Source organism: Phoenix dactylifera, chromosome 9 (assembly GCF_009389715.1).
Source record: "Phoenix dactylifera cultivar Barhee BC4 chromosome 9, palm_55x_up_171113_PBpolish2nd_filt_p, whole genome shotgun sequence".
Classification (NCBI taxonomy): domain Eukaryota; kingdom Viridiplantae; phylum Streptophyta; class Magnoliopsida; order Arecales; family Arecaceae; genus Phoenix; species Phoenix dactylifera.
The window spans coordinates 13,579,741-13,598,710 of NC_052400.1; the positions used below are offsets into that span (position 1 = coordinate 13,579,741).

General features: G+C 37.3%; 2 protein-coding genes across 2 annotated transcripts; both read left to right on the plus strand.

The window, feature by feature from the left end:
- Window positions 1-5,573: 5,573 nt before the first annotated feature.
- LOC103701914 (GTPase activating protein 1) lies at window positions 5,574-12,277 on the plus strand. The gene is made up of 3 exons (XM_039130118.1): window positions 5,574-5,822; window positions 10,111-10,206; window positions 11,812-12,277. The coding sequence occupies exons 1-3, from the start codon at window positions 5,709-5,711 to the stop codon at window positions 12,100-12,102; spliced, it is 501 nt and encodes a 166-aa protein (XP_038986046.1). The 5' UTR covers window positions 5,574-5,708; the 3' UTR covers window positions 12,103-12,277.
- Window positions 12,278-12,944: 667 nt separating this feature from the next.
- On the plus strand, window positions 12,945-18,616 carry LOC103701860. The gene is made up of 7 exons (XM_008784066.4): window positions 12,945-13,242; window positions 13,327-13,452; window positions 13,547-13,705; window positions 15,862-15,980; window positions 16,157-16,348; window positions 16,430-16,520; window positions 18,095-18,616. The coding sequence occupies exons 1-7, from the start codon at window positions 13,009-13,011 to the stop codon at window positions 18,185-18,187; spliced, it is 1,014 nt and encodes a 337-aa protein (XP_008782288.2). The 5' UTR covers window positions 12,945-13,008; the 3' UTR covers window positions 18,188-18,616.
- Window positions 18,617-18,970: the final 354 nt, after the last annotated feature.

The window sequence follows — 18,970 nt, forward strand, 5'->3', positions numbered from 1 at the left end:
CCTTTGGATTAGCCCCAGTATGCAATAATGCAGGGCCGAACATCTAAGATGATTTAATCTTTTGCCCATTGATTGCACCAAACTCGAGAGAATGATGCAATTGTTTGAATCAGGGTATGAATGGTTTTAATATTCTTATGTTTCATTTAAGATGGAGTATTCCTAAAAACTGGCATCCATAGTCTAGTAGTTATTATGATTCTTATGCTATGGAAAGTGGTCTGCTGGGAATGGAGTTGATAGGGGTATGTTGTTGGGTTGAATTGCCATCCTGAGGTATTCGGAAGGCTAAGTAGAGCTTAACTATAATTGTGAGTGGAAAGTGAAGCTGATATAGATGAAAAAGGCTTGTAATGTTTCAACAGTGGTCAATGAGCAACAGGAGCTATGAAGTAGACTATGTAGTCAATATTTCCTGCTGGGGAAGTTGATAACATGATGAATTCAAATACAATTTGGAAACTTTTTCATAATAAAGAGAGGATATTCTGTCAAATGTATGGTAGCAAATTAGACATGCCAAAGTGATAGTTGCATACTTGCTTGTCTTGTAAAATGGGCAGTTTGTGGAATAAAGAACTTTGGAACTGATAATAATATAATATAATATACTTTTGTGATGATGTTGGTCATCTGTTTATCGCACGAAAATGATCGCCTAAGGGCTTTTCCAACTAACTAAAATGATTTTCCAAGTCATGGTAAGAACATGATGCAACTGCTGTTGGTAGTTGAAACTTGGATATTATGCTGTACCAAAAGAAAAGCAATGTTGATAATGCTTACATGCATCAACATGACGATGATATCTGTGATGTTTGTAATCATGTTGGTTGTTTTCTTATTCGGATATGTTCACATTAAACCCTACTGGAAAAATATAAAATTAAAGGGGATTTGGGGGAAAAGAAAAATAGCTTGAACTTAAACTTAACTGTTGAAAGGTAAGCAAGTAGAGTTTTTGGAGAACAAAAATTATACATCATTAGATAACCTAAGGTGGCTTTTATCTTGGAAAGGCATGGGGGCTATGGGTTTCTCCTTACAAATTTCTACATGACTTTTTATTTCTATTATGTGATTCCTAGCATCACATTATCATGGGTGATCTCTAAGAATGTGATAAGTCATCCACTTTATTTTCTAAATCTTTTTTGCTAAAAATGAAAAATAGATCGTAAGTTTATTTTTTTTATCATCCAGACTAGGCAAACTGCTTGGTTCTCTTTATTGTGTCATGCACACTATGGGTCTAGACTCCAAATATGTTTTGTTCCACTAGGGTATTTTCTATTTGCTTGCTTGATGGTTTCCATAATGATGCTAGATTTGTCCTCAAGCACATATGGTTTTGACATGATGAAATGAAAATAAAACTATATCTTATGCATATTACATATCCTGCTATTAATGTCAAAACATTTAGATACACCCTTAAGTTTGGTTTAACGTCTTGTTGCAAAAGTTATTGTCTTTCTTCGATCTTTTGAATTCAAACATTGGCTTATGTAAAGGCGTGGAACTTGGAGCAATGGAGTACCAATGGCAGATCAAGCATCAGGGAAGGCATTTGCCTGATTATGGATATATTCAGTATGGGTCTAGACTCCAAATATGTTTTGTTCCACTAGGGTATTTTCTATTTGCTTGCTTGATGGTTTCCATAATGATGCTAGATTTGTCCTCAAGCACATATGGTTTTGACATGATGAAATGAAAATAAAACTATATCTTATGCATATTACATATCCTGCTATTAATGTCAAAACATTTAGATACACCCTTAAGTTTGGTTTAACGTCTTGTTGCAAAAGTTATTGTCTTTCTTCGATCTTTTGAATTCAAACATTGGCTTATGTAAAGGCGTGGAACTTGGAGCAATGGAGTACCAATGGCAGATCAAGCATCAGGGAAGGCATTTGCCTGATTATGGATATATTCAGTATGAGGTTATGTTTTGTTGTTGGGAATGGCTTCTGAATCTTCCTTTCTTTTGTATGTGGTGTATTCTTTATAGGAAAGTAGGAGGGAGAGAGTTGCATACAGGCATATTGAAGATGTTTAGGTAAATAACACTGAAAAGTCATGGTAGGCCAGAACCCGCAATTTCCGCAGGAAGAATAGGCAACATAATTTTGATGTACGATCTGCTGACCAAATTCGAGGACAGATGCAATCTATCCCAAGATTCTTGCTTAGTTATTGTTATACTAGTATGGGTCTCCATATGGTTATAACCACCGATTAGAATATATACTTGATGATGGAAGTGCTCAGGATATTCTTTGCATTGTCATGTGGTTTCTCTGATGACACCTACTTAATCTTATTGCAGCACTTGAACTAATCTTGTTGCTGTACTTGAGTTAGGTTTCTGTAATTTAAATCTGGTTCCAGACTCTGTTTTCTTTTTCAATTACCAGAAAAAACAATCCTGATGCCTGACTTCCCAGTCCAAGTTAACTATTACTAAATACTGTTGACCGCCAGTGTACCAAGGGCAATATGTAGCAGAAGCCTTTAAAAACTCGAGCTGACACCCTGATACCGGAAGGTCTTATGTAGAGAAATGCAACGCCATCATCTGTGATGAATCAAGATCAAATCCTGCCTGGAATATGAATCATTACCAGGTATGGGAAATCTGCATCTGGCTATCCTTATAACTGGTCTCTAGATGATATCCTTTGGTTTCTCTAGATGAATTATCACAGCTAATTCATACCTCCGAAAAAAACTCTAAACTAGGACGAAGCTAGCTTTTATTTTAACAGTTTATTAACAATTGGGTCCTGTAAACATGCACCTATTGAAATATTTGTCCATTATAAGACAGTCTCCGGCACGACGCTCACAGCACAGAAGGGGAGCTTGTCCATCTACAAAATAAACAAACTGGAGACTAGGGATCTGTTCTGGTTAATTCGAATGTGATTTAAAGGGACCTACCGTGAAACTCCTGATTGCAAAAAAAAAATGCAATGTGTTATTTGATCTTCTCACCCTTAGCAAATGAAAATATGCTGTTAAGCTTGCAAATATTTTCTAAAAATGGCTGAAATGAACAACTGCCCAACGCAGTGTTCGGCTTCCTGTGAGCATTGTTCGTTCCAGTTTCCAGTGAGGTGGCTGTAGTAAAATTTCTAACACTAGTATGAAGCAGCCACGCAATGGCACAAGGACTGTAGCTACTGGGCTGCAATTAACGCACAGTTCAGGAGAGCAATAGCGTATGAATATAGTGTTGCTGAGCCTCGTTCAAGTTGCATGGTTAGGCTCGGTTTGTGGGTTGATCATGGATTCCCAGTGCTCAACCTTGCAGTTGTTTCTCTCACACCTCTTGCATGGTCTAACACAGCATCTTCATGTCTTCTGTGAGGCCATAAGGTCACAAATTTCTAACAAAAGGGCTCTGCATAAAGAAAACTTCGATTAAAAAAAAAAAAAAAAACTCGATATGTCCTCAATGCCATAATGTCAGGTGCAATGAGCATGCAGTAGCAAGAAAATATATAGCAGCATGGAGTTGGATCCTCTAGATTGTAATAACTGAAGGAACAGTAGGCATCAGGAATCCGCATTTCCTTCCTCGGGCCCATGCAGCTTAACTCCGCCTCGTTCGGCTATTCTCCTCCAGCTCCATGTTCCACGATCCCCGTGAGCCTAGTAACCTACTTTTCCTTTTTTTCGCTATTCTTTTCTCCAAGTAAGAATCCATTTCCTATTTTCATATGAGAACTCCAACGTGGATCTCTCTTTCCCATAACTCCTTTTTTATTTTTTTTGCTTTTCTTAATCTTTCAATCTCTGTATAAATTGTTTTTTTTCGTACACTATATATAGGGGGTCTTTACTCCCCGCCATTGGTACCATCCACCATCCGAAGAACTATTTTTCCAGGCCTACGACAGACATCAATGAATGACCACGACAAGATATTGACAAGTCTTGCGACAACATGATATCTCATGTACAAAATATTTAGCAGTGTCATGGCAATCATGTAACTCTCATGTTGGATGTCTGGTGCCAAGAACTTACAATATTTACTGTGACGGCTAGAAATCCACCAAGATAGTTATCCATTATGTAATGTATTAGTTTGAGATTTTTGTGTCACTGTAGATGGTTTCTTTTTTATGTGAAGAAGCTTCAGGAATTGATCATGGTATTCCCTGTTACATGATAAAGAATATTGGTTGATATACATGGAAGGCTAAGCCACTATAGACGACTGACTCCATTCCTTATGTGGGTCTCACCGGTCCGACTGGGTCCACCCTCAACCACTGCATCTCTTCTTTTTGTTTGGTCCAAACAAACCACTCTTCCTTGGACCATCATAACTGGAACCCATCGCAATCCATAAAGGTGGACAAAATCACAGTCTATCCTTGGACCCAATGGGGTGAGAAAAGGCTTGGTCGGTTTAAGCTTTCCATTGGACGCGTATCCATCTTTTGTGTCCAACGAAAGAGGCATGAAAAGTGAATTTGGAGAAGGAATTTTGCAGACCAAAAAAAAGCTCTCGAGTGGATGGCAAAAAACGGATGCATACACTCACACATTTCTTTCTTTTTTTTTTCATTAGTTCTTTTTTCTGATTTTGTTGGTTGTATTTATGCATGTTTTATGTGAGGCGCCGTTGTACCAAAAAAAATGAATATATGGATGGAAGTCAAACTTTCTCGCAAATGCATAGCTATCATAAGGAAAGGCACGAGAGGTCATTTACTGAATGGCGAATAAATCATTTGTTTAGACTAGATATTTTACGGGCATGAATTCTCAATGGCCAAAGGTGAGATTTATTTTAGATTTTAGAATTTTGTGCATACGTAGGATTGCTTAGGCTAGACATCATCAACATTACTAACAATTCAAACATACTAACATAAATGCAATGAATAAGTACATTTGAGAGGGAACTTAGTCAGCGAAAAATACATAAAAAGTGAGACCGAATACATATCCTCTATACAAAATAATATGATTTAAGTTTACCAAAAAAAAATGTTATGTCTTGATACGGAAAATGCTCCATGCCAAATATATGTTGTGGTAAAGCTTTTTTTGTAAACCTTCACATGCCAAACAGCACAAATGGACACACTGATTAATTCTTCTGCCCACAACCATCGCATTGCCTTCTGCATTTGTCCACGCTCCAACACAGCTGTTTGCCAATTAACCCTACGAGCTTCGCCGCTCCCGCGGCGCCAATCCGCGTTATTTTCCAGCTGAGTCCAGAAGAACGCACCTCGCCCGGCGACAAATGGGCCCAACTTTCCCCCGGCACCAAGTTTGGTTCGGCGTCTTTAGGCTCTTTGATGGGGTCTACCTCAATCTGCCTACTTGCGACTGGTTCGGGTTGTATCTTTCGCACGAAGGAACGACTGATCTTTTTTGACGATATAGACCGTTGGATCGTTCCATGAACAGATCTCAAAGTAATTTCTACGCGACTATTGCGCGATCCAACGGTGGATTGGCTCGAAGAAAGGAGAATCCTTAATCCACGTGAAAGATACAACCCCTTAAGTCCTACGGCCTCCTGACCTACGCCGGCAGTATTGGAGACGTCTCCAGTCCCGGCCTCGTCTTCCCACTCTTCTTCGCCCTCCTATATAAACAAATTAAATTAACCACGGAGACGGTGGAATCTCTCAACAAACGAGAGAGAGAGAGAGAGAGAGAGAGAGGAAGCAATGGTGGAGCGCTTGCTTGGGCTTCTAAGAGTGCGGGTGCTGAGAGGGGTGAACCTTGCCATCCGGGACGCCTGGAGCAGCGATCCCTATGTCGTCCTCTTGATGGCCAAACAGGTTGCTCCCTCAATCAATTCCCTGTTTTTTTCTTTTTATTTTCCCTTAAGATCTTCAGCGTGTTTCTAGTAAATTTGTCTGTTTTTTGTCTGGTGATTTTGTGATCTCTTTTCTTGTAAGAGAAGACCTAGAAGTGACAAATCAAGAAGTCTAACGAAATAGATGAGATCATTTTAATGGTCATGGTTATATATTTAGCCAAAATTCCCTTTTAACGAAATCAAGAGGGGCCATTAACTCCTCCCGATTCGTTAAGATCACTGGGATGAATAATCTGGTGAGAGAAACGTAAATTTGGGATTTCACTTGATTTCCAGCTCCTGGGGTCCATCTAATGTCTTACAGTGCATGGTCTGTACCTGTTTATGTGAGAAAACAGGTAGAAAAGTTGCAAAAATAGTTTTAGAGCTGCTTATTGTTTTATTGCATGCAGTATTGCACGGTGATCTCATGATCTATATACTTGTGGTTTTGTTATAAAAAAAAAAGAGAGCATGGTGCAGGAAAATGGGAAAATGTGACTATCGTTTCAAACAATATCTTTCTATAATGGAATATGTTTCATAATTCTTGGAAAAGTGTTTTATCAAGGTCTCCAGATAGGAAGTAAAGGACGCATATAAGCAAAGGTGGTTGGGGATTTGCAAGATTCCTGAAACTATGGGATCAAAATACAACTCCTACACCCCTTTGATGGTCCAGAGAAAACTAGAACAAAAGCTGTAAGTGATTTGAAATTCATCTCTCCTGTTCAAATGGGAAAAAGAAGCAAACACTAAATACATGGTAGATCACATGCATATGAGGATCCTGAAGGAGGAGGAAAGGGTAATTGCATGTCCTTGTTAGCTTTTTTGACTGTTAGAACCTAACCATGAAGTAAGAATTAAGATCTTGAGTGCATATCAAAATTCCCTCTTTAAGTCATAAAATCCACAGGTTAAGGACATGGGGCCTATTCCCTTAAATCATCTCTGCAACTAAGAAGTCAGTAAAATCCTCCAATGCATAATGTAAACCATTTAGATTTGCATAATTGCTATTAAAACAGGTAGCATTGCAACAGAAAAGGATGTTTTAATAGCCGTATTGAACTCTGTTAAGATATCATAAAGTTTTTTTCATGTTCGAACATCAGTTCCACATTAGCGGATGAGGTTTGTTGAAAATCAATATAGCCAAAATCAATACATTTAGCAGGCTTTATATGAATGTTCAACTTTGTGATTAGTAGATGCTAGTTAGTCAAAGGGACGCCAAATGTTTCCAATTCAAGATGCTATCTCTTTTGCAATTGATAACTGTTATTTGATTCAAAGGCGAGCTGTAAAACATAGCACAGTCTCCCACTAATCGGTAAATCTTATTCATGACTGTTGGCAGAACATCTGGTGAAAAAGTTCTGCTTCTCCAAAGAATATTCATTCTTTTCCTGCTGAGAACTACACTGGGGATATATTTTAATGATTCTTGTTTCTTTGTTAACTGGAGAAATTGCACGTGAACAGTTCAAACAATCAAGGAATTTAAGAACATCTTTAGTCACGAGGAAGCACTTGTCTGTAGAAGATAATTGTGGAAGACAGTGACTGAGATCTTAAGGAATGCAGGTGGTGCTTGTTCATAGAAAAAAACTATGAATAGTAACTACGAAGGGAGAAAAATAATTGTACCTTCTTTCCAAGTCAAATGTTTTTGAGTTTTTTAAAACTTGTTACCTGATTGATGGTGATAGGAAGAGGTTTGAACGGTATCAGGAGTTTCTTTTTGTATTTGAAGTCTAGAAGAAGAAAGTGAAATGGAAGAACATGGATGGAAAATTTTACAGGGGTGAGAAGTAAGTAAAAGAACATATGTAAGACCGATCATGTAAAATTTTCTTTTATTGAAGATGCTAATGTGCGTCAAATTCTTTAAATTTTTTTTTAAGCGAACTATTGCGTAAAGTTATGAGATTTTGTATATATACCCTATAAATATGGCGTATTGCATCTCATCGCTATTTAAATATATACCCCTCAATCATCATTTTTTTTTTTTTTACAATGATGCTCCTCTCGTTACATTTTTGATTAATGGTGCTAATAAGTAACCATTTTAAGGGTAAAATGACACTATTACCATTTTAAATTAATGCAAAAAGAATAATAAAGTAACCTTACACTTGTATCAATTATTTATTCAATACCATCAACTATGAATCTAACGGAAGGGATATCATTGCAAAAATAGGATGATTTGAGGGGTATAGATGCAAACAGTAATGTTCGAAGAACAAATATGCTATAAGTTATAGTTGTGAGGTATATATGCCAAAACTCCTAAAGTTATTAATATATTGATGCAAAAAAAAAAATACAAAAAAGGATCAAGACAAAAATGTCAACAATTGTGTTAAGGATGAAAGAGATTTTTTAGGAGGACATTAAGTTTTGACCAATTCGGAGGAAGTGAAAAAGAAAAGTTAGTTGATAACAAGTGAAAAGCATATGAAATTGGAGCAAAATATGGAAACTAAACAAGATAATCAAGACCATGAAGCTTCCTTACAAATTCTTGTTATATATGAAAAGGAAAGAGACAATGTGAACTGTAGAACTTCATGTCAACTCCTCCTATGGATAGTTTGCTGTAGAACTGTTGTCTATATGTTGCAACTAAAGTGCTCATATTCAACATGAGAGACTCACTATTTCTGGTATGCTTTACCCTGTCAATCTTGCTTGATAACTAGACATCTTATAGTATGATATAACAAAATTCTTTAAAGTTTAAAAACTAAACGCACCTGATTTCATCTATTTATATCTTTCTCACTCTTTCTTGAGATGTAAGAGAGATTCTAGAGTAGAAGCCCAAGATCCTAGCTATGTGGGTTCTCATACAAGATCTGTATGATCTTATGCAAAATTCTGATGGTAAATATGAATCATAAACACACTACATCTACATGATTAATGAAACCCAAGGTCAAAATGATATAAGAAGGACAAGTAAATCATCAGCTATATAAGACTCAGATGATCATACCTTTTCTAAATGGTCCTTTAGACCAAAGACTGATATAGCTGATCCTATAAATGAGATCTTGGCACTCTGTATGCCTGAAATTATAAACACTCTGCAGGCCTGAAATTATGATCGTTGTTCAGTTGATTGGTGGAGAAGAATTTTGCATATAATTGATGATTCTCTTTGATAGAACCGGATGGATACTTTCCCACTTGAAGATACTCTTATCTACTTTAACATTAAGGCATAAATTTTTGTTTCATGCAGAAGATTATGTTAGTCCGTCTACAGGAATATAGTGAAAATTAAATTTTCTCCTGTTCTCATGTTTCTATGGCTAACAGCATCTATTGGTTAGTGGTTGGAATTTTTCCATGATATTCCAGGATTTTATGCCTTTCTATAGAAACTATCGATATGTAATCATATTTTCTGGTCAAAATCTGCATATTACTCCTGCAACCCACCCTTTCCCCCCCTCTCTCTCGGTTTAGATGTTTTTACCATAAAATCTGGCATACATTACTTATATTGTTTTTTTCCAATTTAGCTTCAGTTGTTTTTTTTTTTGCTAAAGGTTTAGCTTCAGTTGTTTGGGACTCATGTTTTGTTTAGGGTGAAATCTGCTAGGAGATGGCTCTCTTGCCTTGTCAGGCAACTGTGTTAGAAATTTAAATAATGGAATATTTGATTTATATCTGATAACTCTTGTTGCATTCCAGTGTCTGCTGTTGTAAGTTGCCTGCAAGAAAAATGCCTCAAGTAATCAATGCTACATGCGAGGCAATTCTTAGTTATTTTAAGAGATCTGGGGTAGTTATGTTTCAGATTAACATCAAGTTTTTTGCTTTTAGAAGGTAGTACACATTGTTCTGATACAGAGACACAAACTTGTAGAAGAATGCCTAAAATAATCAATGCTATGCATATCATGCAAGGTGATTCTTATTATTTTTAAAAATGATGTATTCGATAAAGATCACTCTTTTACTTTTAAAAAGTGGTAGGCTTTATTCTTACATGCACTCATGCAGATATGTATTTTATTAAGCATTCATCAGCGATATAAAATGCTGTAAGATATCAGACTTCATTGAGATTTATTTCCACATATTTTCTTATTTTATCAAGGCTGTAACAATTTGTATATTCCTATTCACAGTTATACAAATGTAATTTTTGCCATGTCTAGTCAGTTCTGACTTTTTACTCTTAGCTGTGTTTCTACTTGTTGTTTTATTTTTCCCTTTTCTTCTGAACCATTTTTTTCCTGCAGAAACTGAAGACTCGAGTAATAAAAAAATGCACCAATCCAGTGTGGAAGGAAGAGTTAACTCTTTCTGTTGAAGATCCTACTCTTCCGGTCAGGCTTGTATGTACTTTTCCTATCTAGTACTGCTAATCACTTTTTATTCTGAGGAGGATAGTTTGTCAATAATGCAGGCACAAAAGTGTTGGACCACTTCATTGTCATGCAATTGTGATATCAGAAGTTATTTTTTGAAAAAAAAAAATCTTCATATTTTAGACATGTGGAATGAGTCATCATGTACTTGGTTTTTGAGGAAGTACGTCCTCATATCCGAAATGTGTCTCGATTGTGTAGATAGTGGTCCTCATATCTAAGTTTAGGCGGTCGCATGCCAATCCAGCAGTCATCGATCTAACAATATCTAATATATCCTTAGCCTGTGGCTAGTGATATCATCAATTGTATATTATGGAAATGGCATCCATTTCTAGTCGCTGACTTGTTGATCTGTTTATTCATAATAGTGAAGCTGATTTGACTTCTAATTTTGCTTGCTAACTCAAGAGTGTAGCCTTTACTAATTAGGTCATGGAGTAATATATTCCTAGCTCAAATGTTATTTTTGAGCATTTCAGTAGGTTATAAACTAGACCTTGTGCAACAGAGGTACAAATTTTTGGTAGTCACTTAGAATGCTGCATCGAAGTTGGGATATCTTAATTTAAAACTTAAGTGAAGAATTATATCGACATATGTAGTTTAATATGCATAAATATCTGGAAGAAGCGAAATGATTAAAGATTGGCATATTCCATTGGGTTTACATATTGTATTTGCCATTCAGATCAGTGTCTGTTAAAAGCTTTGATACTTCACTATAGTCTACAACTTCTTGCAAGTAATTAAGTGCTTCTTTTTTTTTCATCAAGCCTTTTTAGACTTGAGGTATTCTCATTTAAGGGGTTTTTTCCTATTTGTGGTTTCATTGGATCCTAGAAGTTTCAACAACTACAAGGATTCATACAAGTCCCTCCCAATATTCACCGAACCAGTACCTGACATTTCCTACTTTAAACTCATTCCCAAGTCCTGATCCTTGAATCATATGAATAAACCTTCTCTGCTTCTTTAGTATTCTCTTTGCAGAGATTTATCCACATTCCTTCAAGGTAGAAAACTATTATTGGCACCATTTGCTTAAACATAGAATTACGTGCTGTTTAAATAAAATAGCTAATTTAATATCCAGAAAAAACTTAATTAATTTCCGATCCTTATTTTCCTTAATTTATCAAAATAAGAGTAATTGTTGCCATCCAGTTTATCTGGTAGCTGCGGTTTGGAGTTGGACTCAGCCATAAACCTTTTCAATTTGATTGTCCTCAGGTTTTGCTAGCATTAATTGAATAAGGCAGAAGACATACCATTTCTTAAATGTCTTTAGGGAGGCGAAAATTGAAACTTGCTGGCTGGATCTCTTAACTCTAAAATAGGCCGAAGTGGGATGTTATAGCCCTCTATCCTAGTTTAAATTCTCAGAACAGTAACTCAAATCAGGAGCATACGTAATGCTATATGGTGATACTCCTGTATGTTTGCTAATATGTATGTGCTTGTTGTTATGTTGTTTTTCTATTATCACTGTTATAATGCATGTGAACGTCGCATTCATGATACAAATCATTAAAGGTTATCATCCCTCATCTTCTTCTGATGTGATTCCAGGAAGTGTATGATAAGGACACATTCAGCTTTGATGATCCCATGGGCAATGCAGAGTTTGACATACAACCATTTCTGGAGGCTGTAAAGATGAATCCAGTAGGTGTTCCAGAGGGCACCATTATAACTAAGGTGGTACCGAATAGGCAAAATTGCATCGCTGAAGAGAGTCCCATCTACTGGTCTGATGGAAGGGTCGTCCAAGATCTTGTCCTCAGACTCCGAAATGTAGAATGCGGTGAGGTTGAGCTGCAGCTGCAATGGGTCAGCGTTCCAGGTGCGAGGGGAATATAAGTTTCCATCTGCTATTAGGAGAACTTGTAATGCTTTGGATGGCCTTAGCCTTAACCTCGTTAGAACGTATCGAACAACCTTATGTGGGATATCCTTTCTGGGTATATGTTGCCCCCCTCTTTTTTTTCTCCTTAACTTGCATTAAACTCTTCTCTAATTTTTCTCCTTTCTGTGATATTCTTGTTTGTCATTGAAGAGAGGCTGGGGCTGAGAAAATAAAACACGCACCAAGTATCATCGTATACTGAATACCGCAATACCGCAAAAACTACACATTAAACAACGTTCTTGGGCCTGTGTGACTCGGCTCGATGGAACACATTATCAAAGTCCCTGCCCCGAGCGTAGCCCGTTCACATTCCTACGATTTCTTGGGGTATTGGTAGTGTCCTCTCCCGTCTACTTGGATTTTTACCTCGAATTGGTCCTGTTTTTTAATATCGCAAAGATAATGAATGGGGAAACCCACTAAACATGCCTTTAAGAATGTACAAGTTGCAAGGGACTTATGTAGGGCGCGAGTAGGCCACATTCACAGGACAAAAATCTGGTGCATCATCAGACATGGGACCTGAAGACTGATCCAAACTCCAATTGGATCCTGCAAGACTTTCATGAAGCTGTATCAATCCTAATTGTTCCGGAGCTATAAGTCGAGCCGATTTAGTTTCAAAAAACAAGGGTCAAGTTGGATTAAAAAAACTCAGCCTCTTTGATCCGGAGCTATAAGTCGAGCCGAACCTGGCCTGGATCCGGATCCGGACCCGACCAACGTTTGGCAGGCGGCAGCTGCTATGGGTGGCCAGGAAATGTGAAGCGCGTGCCGACCCTACCCAGTCGCGGGAAGGTTAACCGAAAGGAAACTCCGAAAGATGACGGTAGGAGCTGAACGAGCCGACCACTCCCATGTCGCTCCCCGCCATCAGCCTCCGCTCCTTCCCCTCCTTCTACGCCACCGACTCCCGCTTCTCTCCCCTCCCTCCACCCTCCAATCCCTTCCCTACCCTCTCTCTCCGCCCTTCGGCCAGCTCCAGCCCTAAGAGAAAGCCCTCCTCTACCCGAAGACTCAGCCCCTCCCCTCGGGCCACTTCTGCTTTGGTCTCTGAGACAACGAGCCCCATCAGGCTCACCTATCTCGAGGTTCTCCGCTTCCCTTATTCTTTCTTTCTTTATGGTTTCAATTGTCGAAGACTTGTGTCAATTGGGATCCCCAATTCTCTGTAGGTGAATAGCTGGCTATGGGATGTGGGTGGGGTTAGCATCTTGGTGGACCCCCTTCTGGTGGGTAACTTGGATTTCGGGCTGCCATGGCTCTTCGACGGGGCGAAGAAGGTGCTGAAGAAGTTTCAGGTAATTTTCCTGCCGTGATCTGAAATTATTTTGAATGGTGATTACATGCGAGTGCTCATCATGTGTGTTGCGAATTTATCATCATCCGAGGCAGCTGGAGGATCTTCCAGAGATCGACTGCTTGGTAATTACGCAGAGCCTTGATGACCACTGCCATGTAAGGACTCTGACTCCGCTGTCCAAGAAGCTCCCCGATCTGCCAGTGATTGCCACTCCAAATGCGGAGGGCATCTTGAGACCACTCTTCAACAATGCAAGTCTCTCGTCCCGAGCGTTTGCCCTGTCCCTTTTTTATTAAGAAAAAATATCTGGAGCTCATTTAAGTGTGATTTCTAATTCATGATATGCTTGATGAGTTGATGAGGATATGATATATTATGCCGGATGAGTTGTTCATAGCCATTACCATGACTGTTTTGGTAATGAATTTCAATCTTCCTCTTTAGAATCTTTTTTAGCCTTTGCTTCCAAAGTCGATAATTCCACCACCTGGGCATCCTGAGATCACTCTTTAACATTGTAAATCTCTCACTCGATTTTTTGGACTCTTTCCTACCGTCGGTTTTTTTTTTTAAAAGCAAAATACTGTTTGGAGCTCTTTCAAGTATGTTTTCAACTTGATTGGTTGAGAGGGGATTGGTAGGGCTGTGGTATAATTTGCTTGACTTAGTGATCTTTAGCCATTTCCATGATGATTTGCAAGATTTTAGTAATAAATTAGAGGTTTTCTCTTAATTATATATATATTTTTTAAAAAAATATTTTGCTTCCAAGATGCATAATTCCACCAAGTAAGATCCCTTACAAGTTTTCAATTCCCAAATTTGATTTTTCAAAAAGGTGTTGCTATCATCTGTCAAGACCAATACTGCTTAAGCTCTTTAATGCAGGCGCAAACCAGAAAGATTTGGCGTGTAAGGGAGCAGAAAACTTTGAGGTTATGAAGAAATAGCAAAAAAATATTTTTTTAATTGAAAGCCATTGCAAAGTGCTTTCTAGAACATCCAGAATCACGTCGATCGGAGGTTGAATGCATAATGTACAGCCAAATGTTAATATGATGACACATAAAGAGTTACATTTGAGACCTGACACAATTCATATCAGAACGTTAAGTTACAGGTCTTACTGTATCCTATTGTATTATTGTTAAAGTCTCTTCTGGGATCTCTTGAAGAGAAACAAAAAGCCAAGATTTTGTTCTTATTTCTTAGTTAATGTTGAGGTGAAAAGTTTCAATGAGTAGGTTTGGATTTTGTACATTTTGCATAAAGAGCAAGAGAACATTAAGGCTTCTTTTTCACCTTTAGTTGTTCCTTCCTAAGCATCTTTCCGGTGCTAAATTTTAGCAAATTTACAGCCTCCATCTGTTGGCTTCCTTAGGAAAAACATCAGTCTTTTCTTTGTTTCTTTCTTCCCTCCTGTTTAATGTGAGTAAAAACAGGATATGTTAAATACTTCAGTTCTGTAAATCAATGATCAAATTATTGCATATGGTGGATGCTTGTTTCGATGAAGGGATGAAGCTTTGCAATGACTAAGTTCATAAGAATTGGCTTTCATGACTAATAGCAAAGAAAATCATACAATATATGATGTTGACGATTAAACAGCTCTCTAAAAGTTTATTGGTCAAGGCAGGGAAGAGGGATCTATCTTTTTCTAACATATAGATAGACTGTGTACTCAATTTCCTTTTCCATCTTCAACAAGTAGTGGATTCCTTTAGTCACCATGATCTTCCCTCCCCTAAACAGATTGCTTCTTATCTATGCATGGAACTATTGCTCATTGTAAAAGGAAAATAAACTCTGGTCCTACAAAGTACTGAGACAGTCCTACTTTAAAATATGGTGATTGTGGATTGAAATTGAATGCTCTCGATTGTTGAAACAACATGCATCTAAAAATTTCCCTTATTGGATATGTTTATGAAAAATTGTTTGTTTGGGATATGGTCTGATTTACAAGCAATCATCGAGTTACAATAACAACTCTTACAATGTAGGTTCGGTGGAATTAGCAAATTCATAGAATAAAAGATCTTAGAATGCTGTCTTTTATCATGTTTTGCACACTGAGATGACACCTAATATCAGGAAAGGGCAACAAGCTATTATAGGTTTTGTATGCCAATGAAGGAATATGCTTTTTATAGTGAACTTGGAAATTGGAACAAAAAGCTTTTGGATATGAAATAGAAATTTCTTCAACAGGCACTGATTCCTGATTTCTATTACTCCATTGATCTTACTCCTTGGCTTGCTTCAATTATTTTCAATTTGCTGTTTAGATGTTGACAATTTGCTTTATTCTTGCAATTTAATTTAGTCTCTGGTATTCTAAGTCACTATGTTGAATTTTAGAGATCTCTAATGGCAACACTAGAACAGCTTAGATTCTTTGCAGGTTATATATTTAGAACCTGGCCAGAGCTCTGATGTGGAGGGCAGACATGGTGCCAGAGTGAATATCTGTGCTACTGCTGGTCCTGTATTAGGGCCTCCTTGGCAGCGTCCAGAAAATGGGTAAACTGGGAATTTCTTAGATTTCAAAAAATATCTTACTTCTCTTCTCAAGTTCACATGCTCAGTATTATTATGGTGTTTAGTATGTTTGTTTTTTATCACCCTCTAGGAGTTCTTCCACAGTACACAACTTTTTTTCAATACTGCAAAAATTTGATTCTTTAATGTATGAGCAGGTATATGGTCAAATGCGGACAAAGTCATTTATCTTTATACTATGAACCGCACTGCGTATACAACCATGCCTTTCTACAAAAATACAAGGCAGATATAATCATCACACCAGTTATAAAACAACTGCTTCCTTTCTTCACTTTGGTATCTGGACAAGAAGATGCAGTTCGGCTAGCAAAGTTGCTACAACCCAAGTAGACAACTACCGTTCTTATGGTTGTGAAAAATTTATCTTACTGATGGATAACTTAACATTGTAGTAATTATCATTCCAGGTACATTGTTCCAATGAAAAATGGAGATATAGACAGCAAAGGAATTCTCTCGAGTATTCTTCATAGTAGGGGTACAACAGAATCATTCAAGGTCAGTTTTTTTACTTTGTTAATAAAAATACAAGCCTTGGAAGTTTAAGAAAGTAACTGAACATTTTCCATATAATGTTCTTGCTACTGCTAGATTGAATATCTGGATAACTTCTGCACGGTTTGTGTAACAGTACTCCGAGTTCCATTCTCTGACAAGATATAGCATACTTCATACTTACAGCTGACCTGTATTTCGTCATAACAAGTTCATTATGAGGAGATTTTGCTAAGATGTCTACATGACATGGAATAGAAAGTTGTATTTTGCTACATATATAATAGAATCAATCACACATTCAGCCATGCATAAATAATAGATAGATATAGTGGTTATGCATGCATTATAGAATGACACAATCATGTGCACATGCTCGCACACAAATTCATATATATACATTTATCTGAACGGTAGCTTGTGAATAAAAAATGCATCATAGAGGTTCTTAAATTATTGTTCTAGCTTAATGCATTGATTTCTTTTTTTTTAAAAAAAAATTACTACATGCTAATTAACACTAAAGACCCAAACCCACACACATTTACCCTGTATACATTTATTTAAATGGTTGCTTGTGAATGGAAAATGCATAACATGCAGGGTCGCAAATTATTTTTTCATCCTAATGCATTGTTTTATTCTTTTAAATGTTTTATTAATATGTTTATTAACACTAGAGAAGAATACTGAGATGTAATCATCCTTAACATTGGGTGGAAAAAGGGTCAAACAAAATACAGGAACACTATCCTCCAGATGGGACATGGCTTAGCTCTAGGTGGTGGGCTTGAAGCCAATGAACCTGGCTGGATAAATCAGGACGAGGCTTGGGTTTTAGGCCCAAATCACTAACCACCCCCCCCAAACACACACACACACAAAAAATAATAATAATAATAATAAAAAATAAGGTATATGCAGACACCTTACTATATGGTCAAAAGTTATCAAAGCATCAAGATATGTAAGAAGCAGTAAAACTTCAGGCGCCTGAAACATGGTTCATGTTTCCTGAAACTTTTGACTTATTTTGATGTTCATCTACCATTACTCTCTGAGCCAGCCACAACTCACAAAATCAAGCATCCGATGCTTTATAAATCTTACCTTCCTCCTGATTACTATGAATTTTGATTTGTGCTTTATCATAACAATGATAATTTTTATCCCAAAATAAAGCTCCAAATAGTTACCTTTTATCAACTTGTTTAATTGATTTATGCCTTATAACCCCAGCATATATCATGATGCCTATCTGTCAACCCGTACAAACAGAAGACCTCACTTTCCCTTTTTTTTCCAAAAAAAGGGTGTCCTTGCAACTCTTGTACATTATGTCCAACATTACATTTTCCCTTCATCTCTGCCTTGGAAGTAATCATCCATCTGATGTTGCTTATTTGTTACGTCATGAAAAGTGACTAACTGCAATTTCCTTGACTTTCATAGTTTCACATAAGTATATAAAATTTAGACTATAAAATGTACTACCAAGATGAAGCATGATGGTTGTGACTGAGCTGTAAACTGCAATTTCAGATTCAGAAATTATAATGTCGATGATAATCATGCAGGAACTGTTGTCAAGAGAGCTGCCTGATGCACAGGTTTTGGAGGCTATGCCTGGTATACCACTAGAAATTTCCATGTCTTCAACTGTCTCATAGTGTAGCTTGTAAAGCTGAAGAGTGCATCCTCCCCTGCAAATGAGAAAAAGGAAAAAATCACTCTCTTCCTCGTTGCAAACATGGAAAGAATGTAGCAATATCCTTGGTTTGTAGGGACAGACATGGCAGCCTTGCAAAATGATATATAGTTAGGTGAGGCGTTTGGCGCACCGGATCGTTCTCTTACAGGAGGCTTTTCCTGCATCGCTTTTAATGGATAATTTAAAACCTCCACTTCCCGAGGATATTTTACTCTTATACAAGGATATGATCATAAGTTCATAACAGAAGCTTTGTGAGAAGGTTGGAAGGACTTCTCTATGTTCTTTTTTCCACTTCTTTTTATTTGCTTTTGATTCATTGAACTTCCTAGAGGAGCTCACTGGCTGAAGTTACTCATAAGATAAGCTGCGCCATGTGACTTCATAATATTTGTGTTGCGTGCTCGTGTTTTGTGGGGTTGAGGTTGGTATCAGGGAGATAGTTTGGTGGGACAATAAACGTGAGTGGAATAATTATTCATTATGCACTTTGGCTAGCAGAGTTAGGAGACTATTATTAAGTTGCTGCAAATTTAGGTTAGTATGGTTTCTCATTGTCAAGGGAAGCTGATGAAAAAAAAATGGTTTTCTGAGATTGAGCAGCACAACATTTGGTAACTAGACTTTCTAGAAAAAAATTCTGAACATAATTCTTGAAGATCTTATTCATGGTTGTATATGTTGTTCTTAAGCCACTGGTTTGCAGTTTGCGCCCTCATACAACCTGAACCAACAGAAGCTG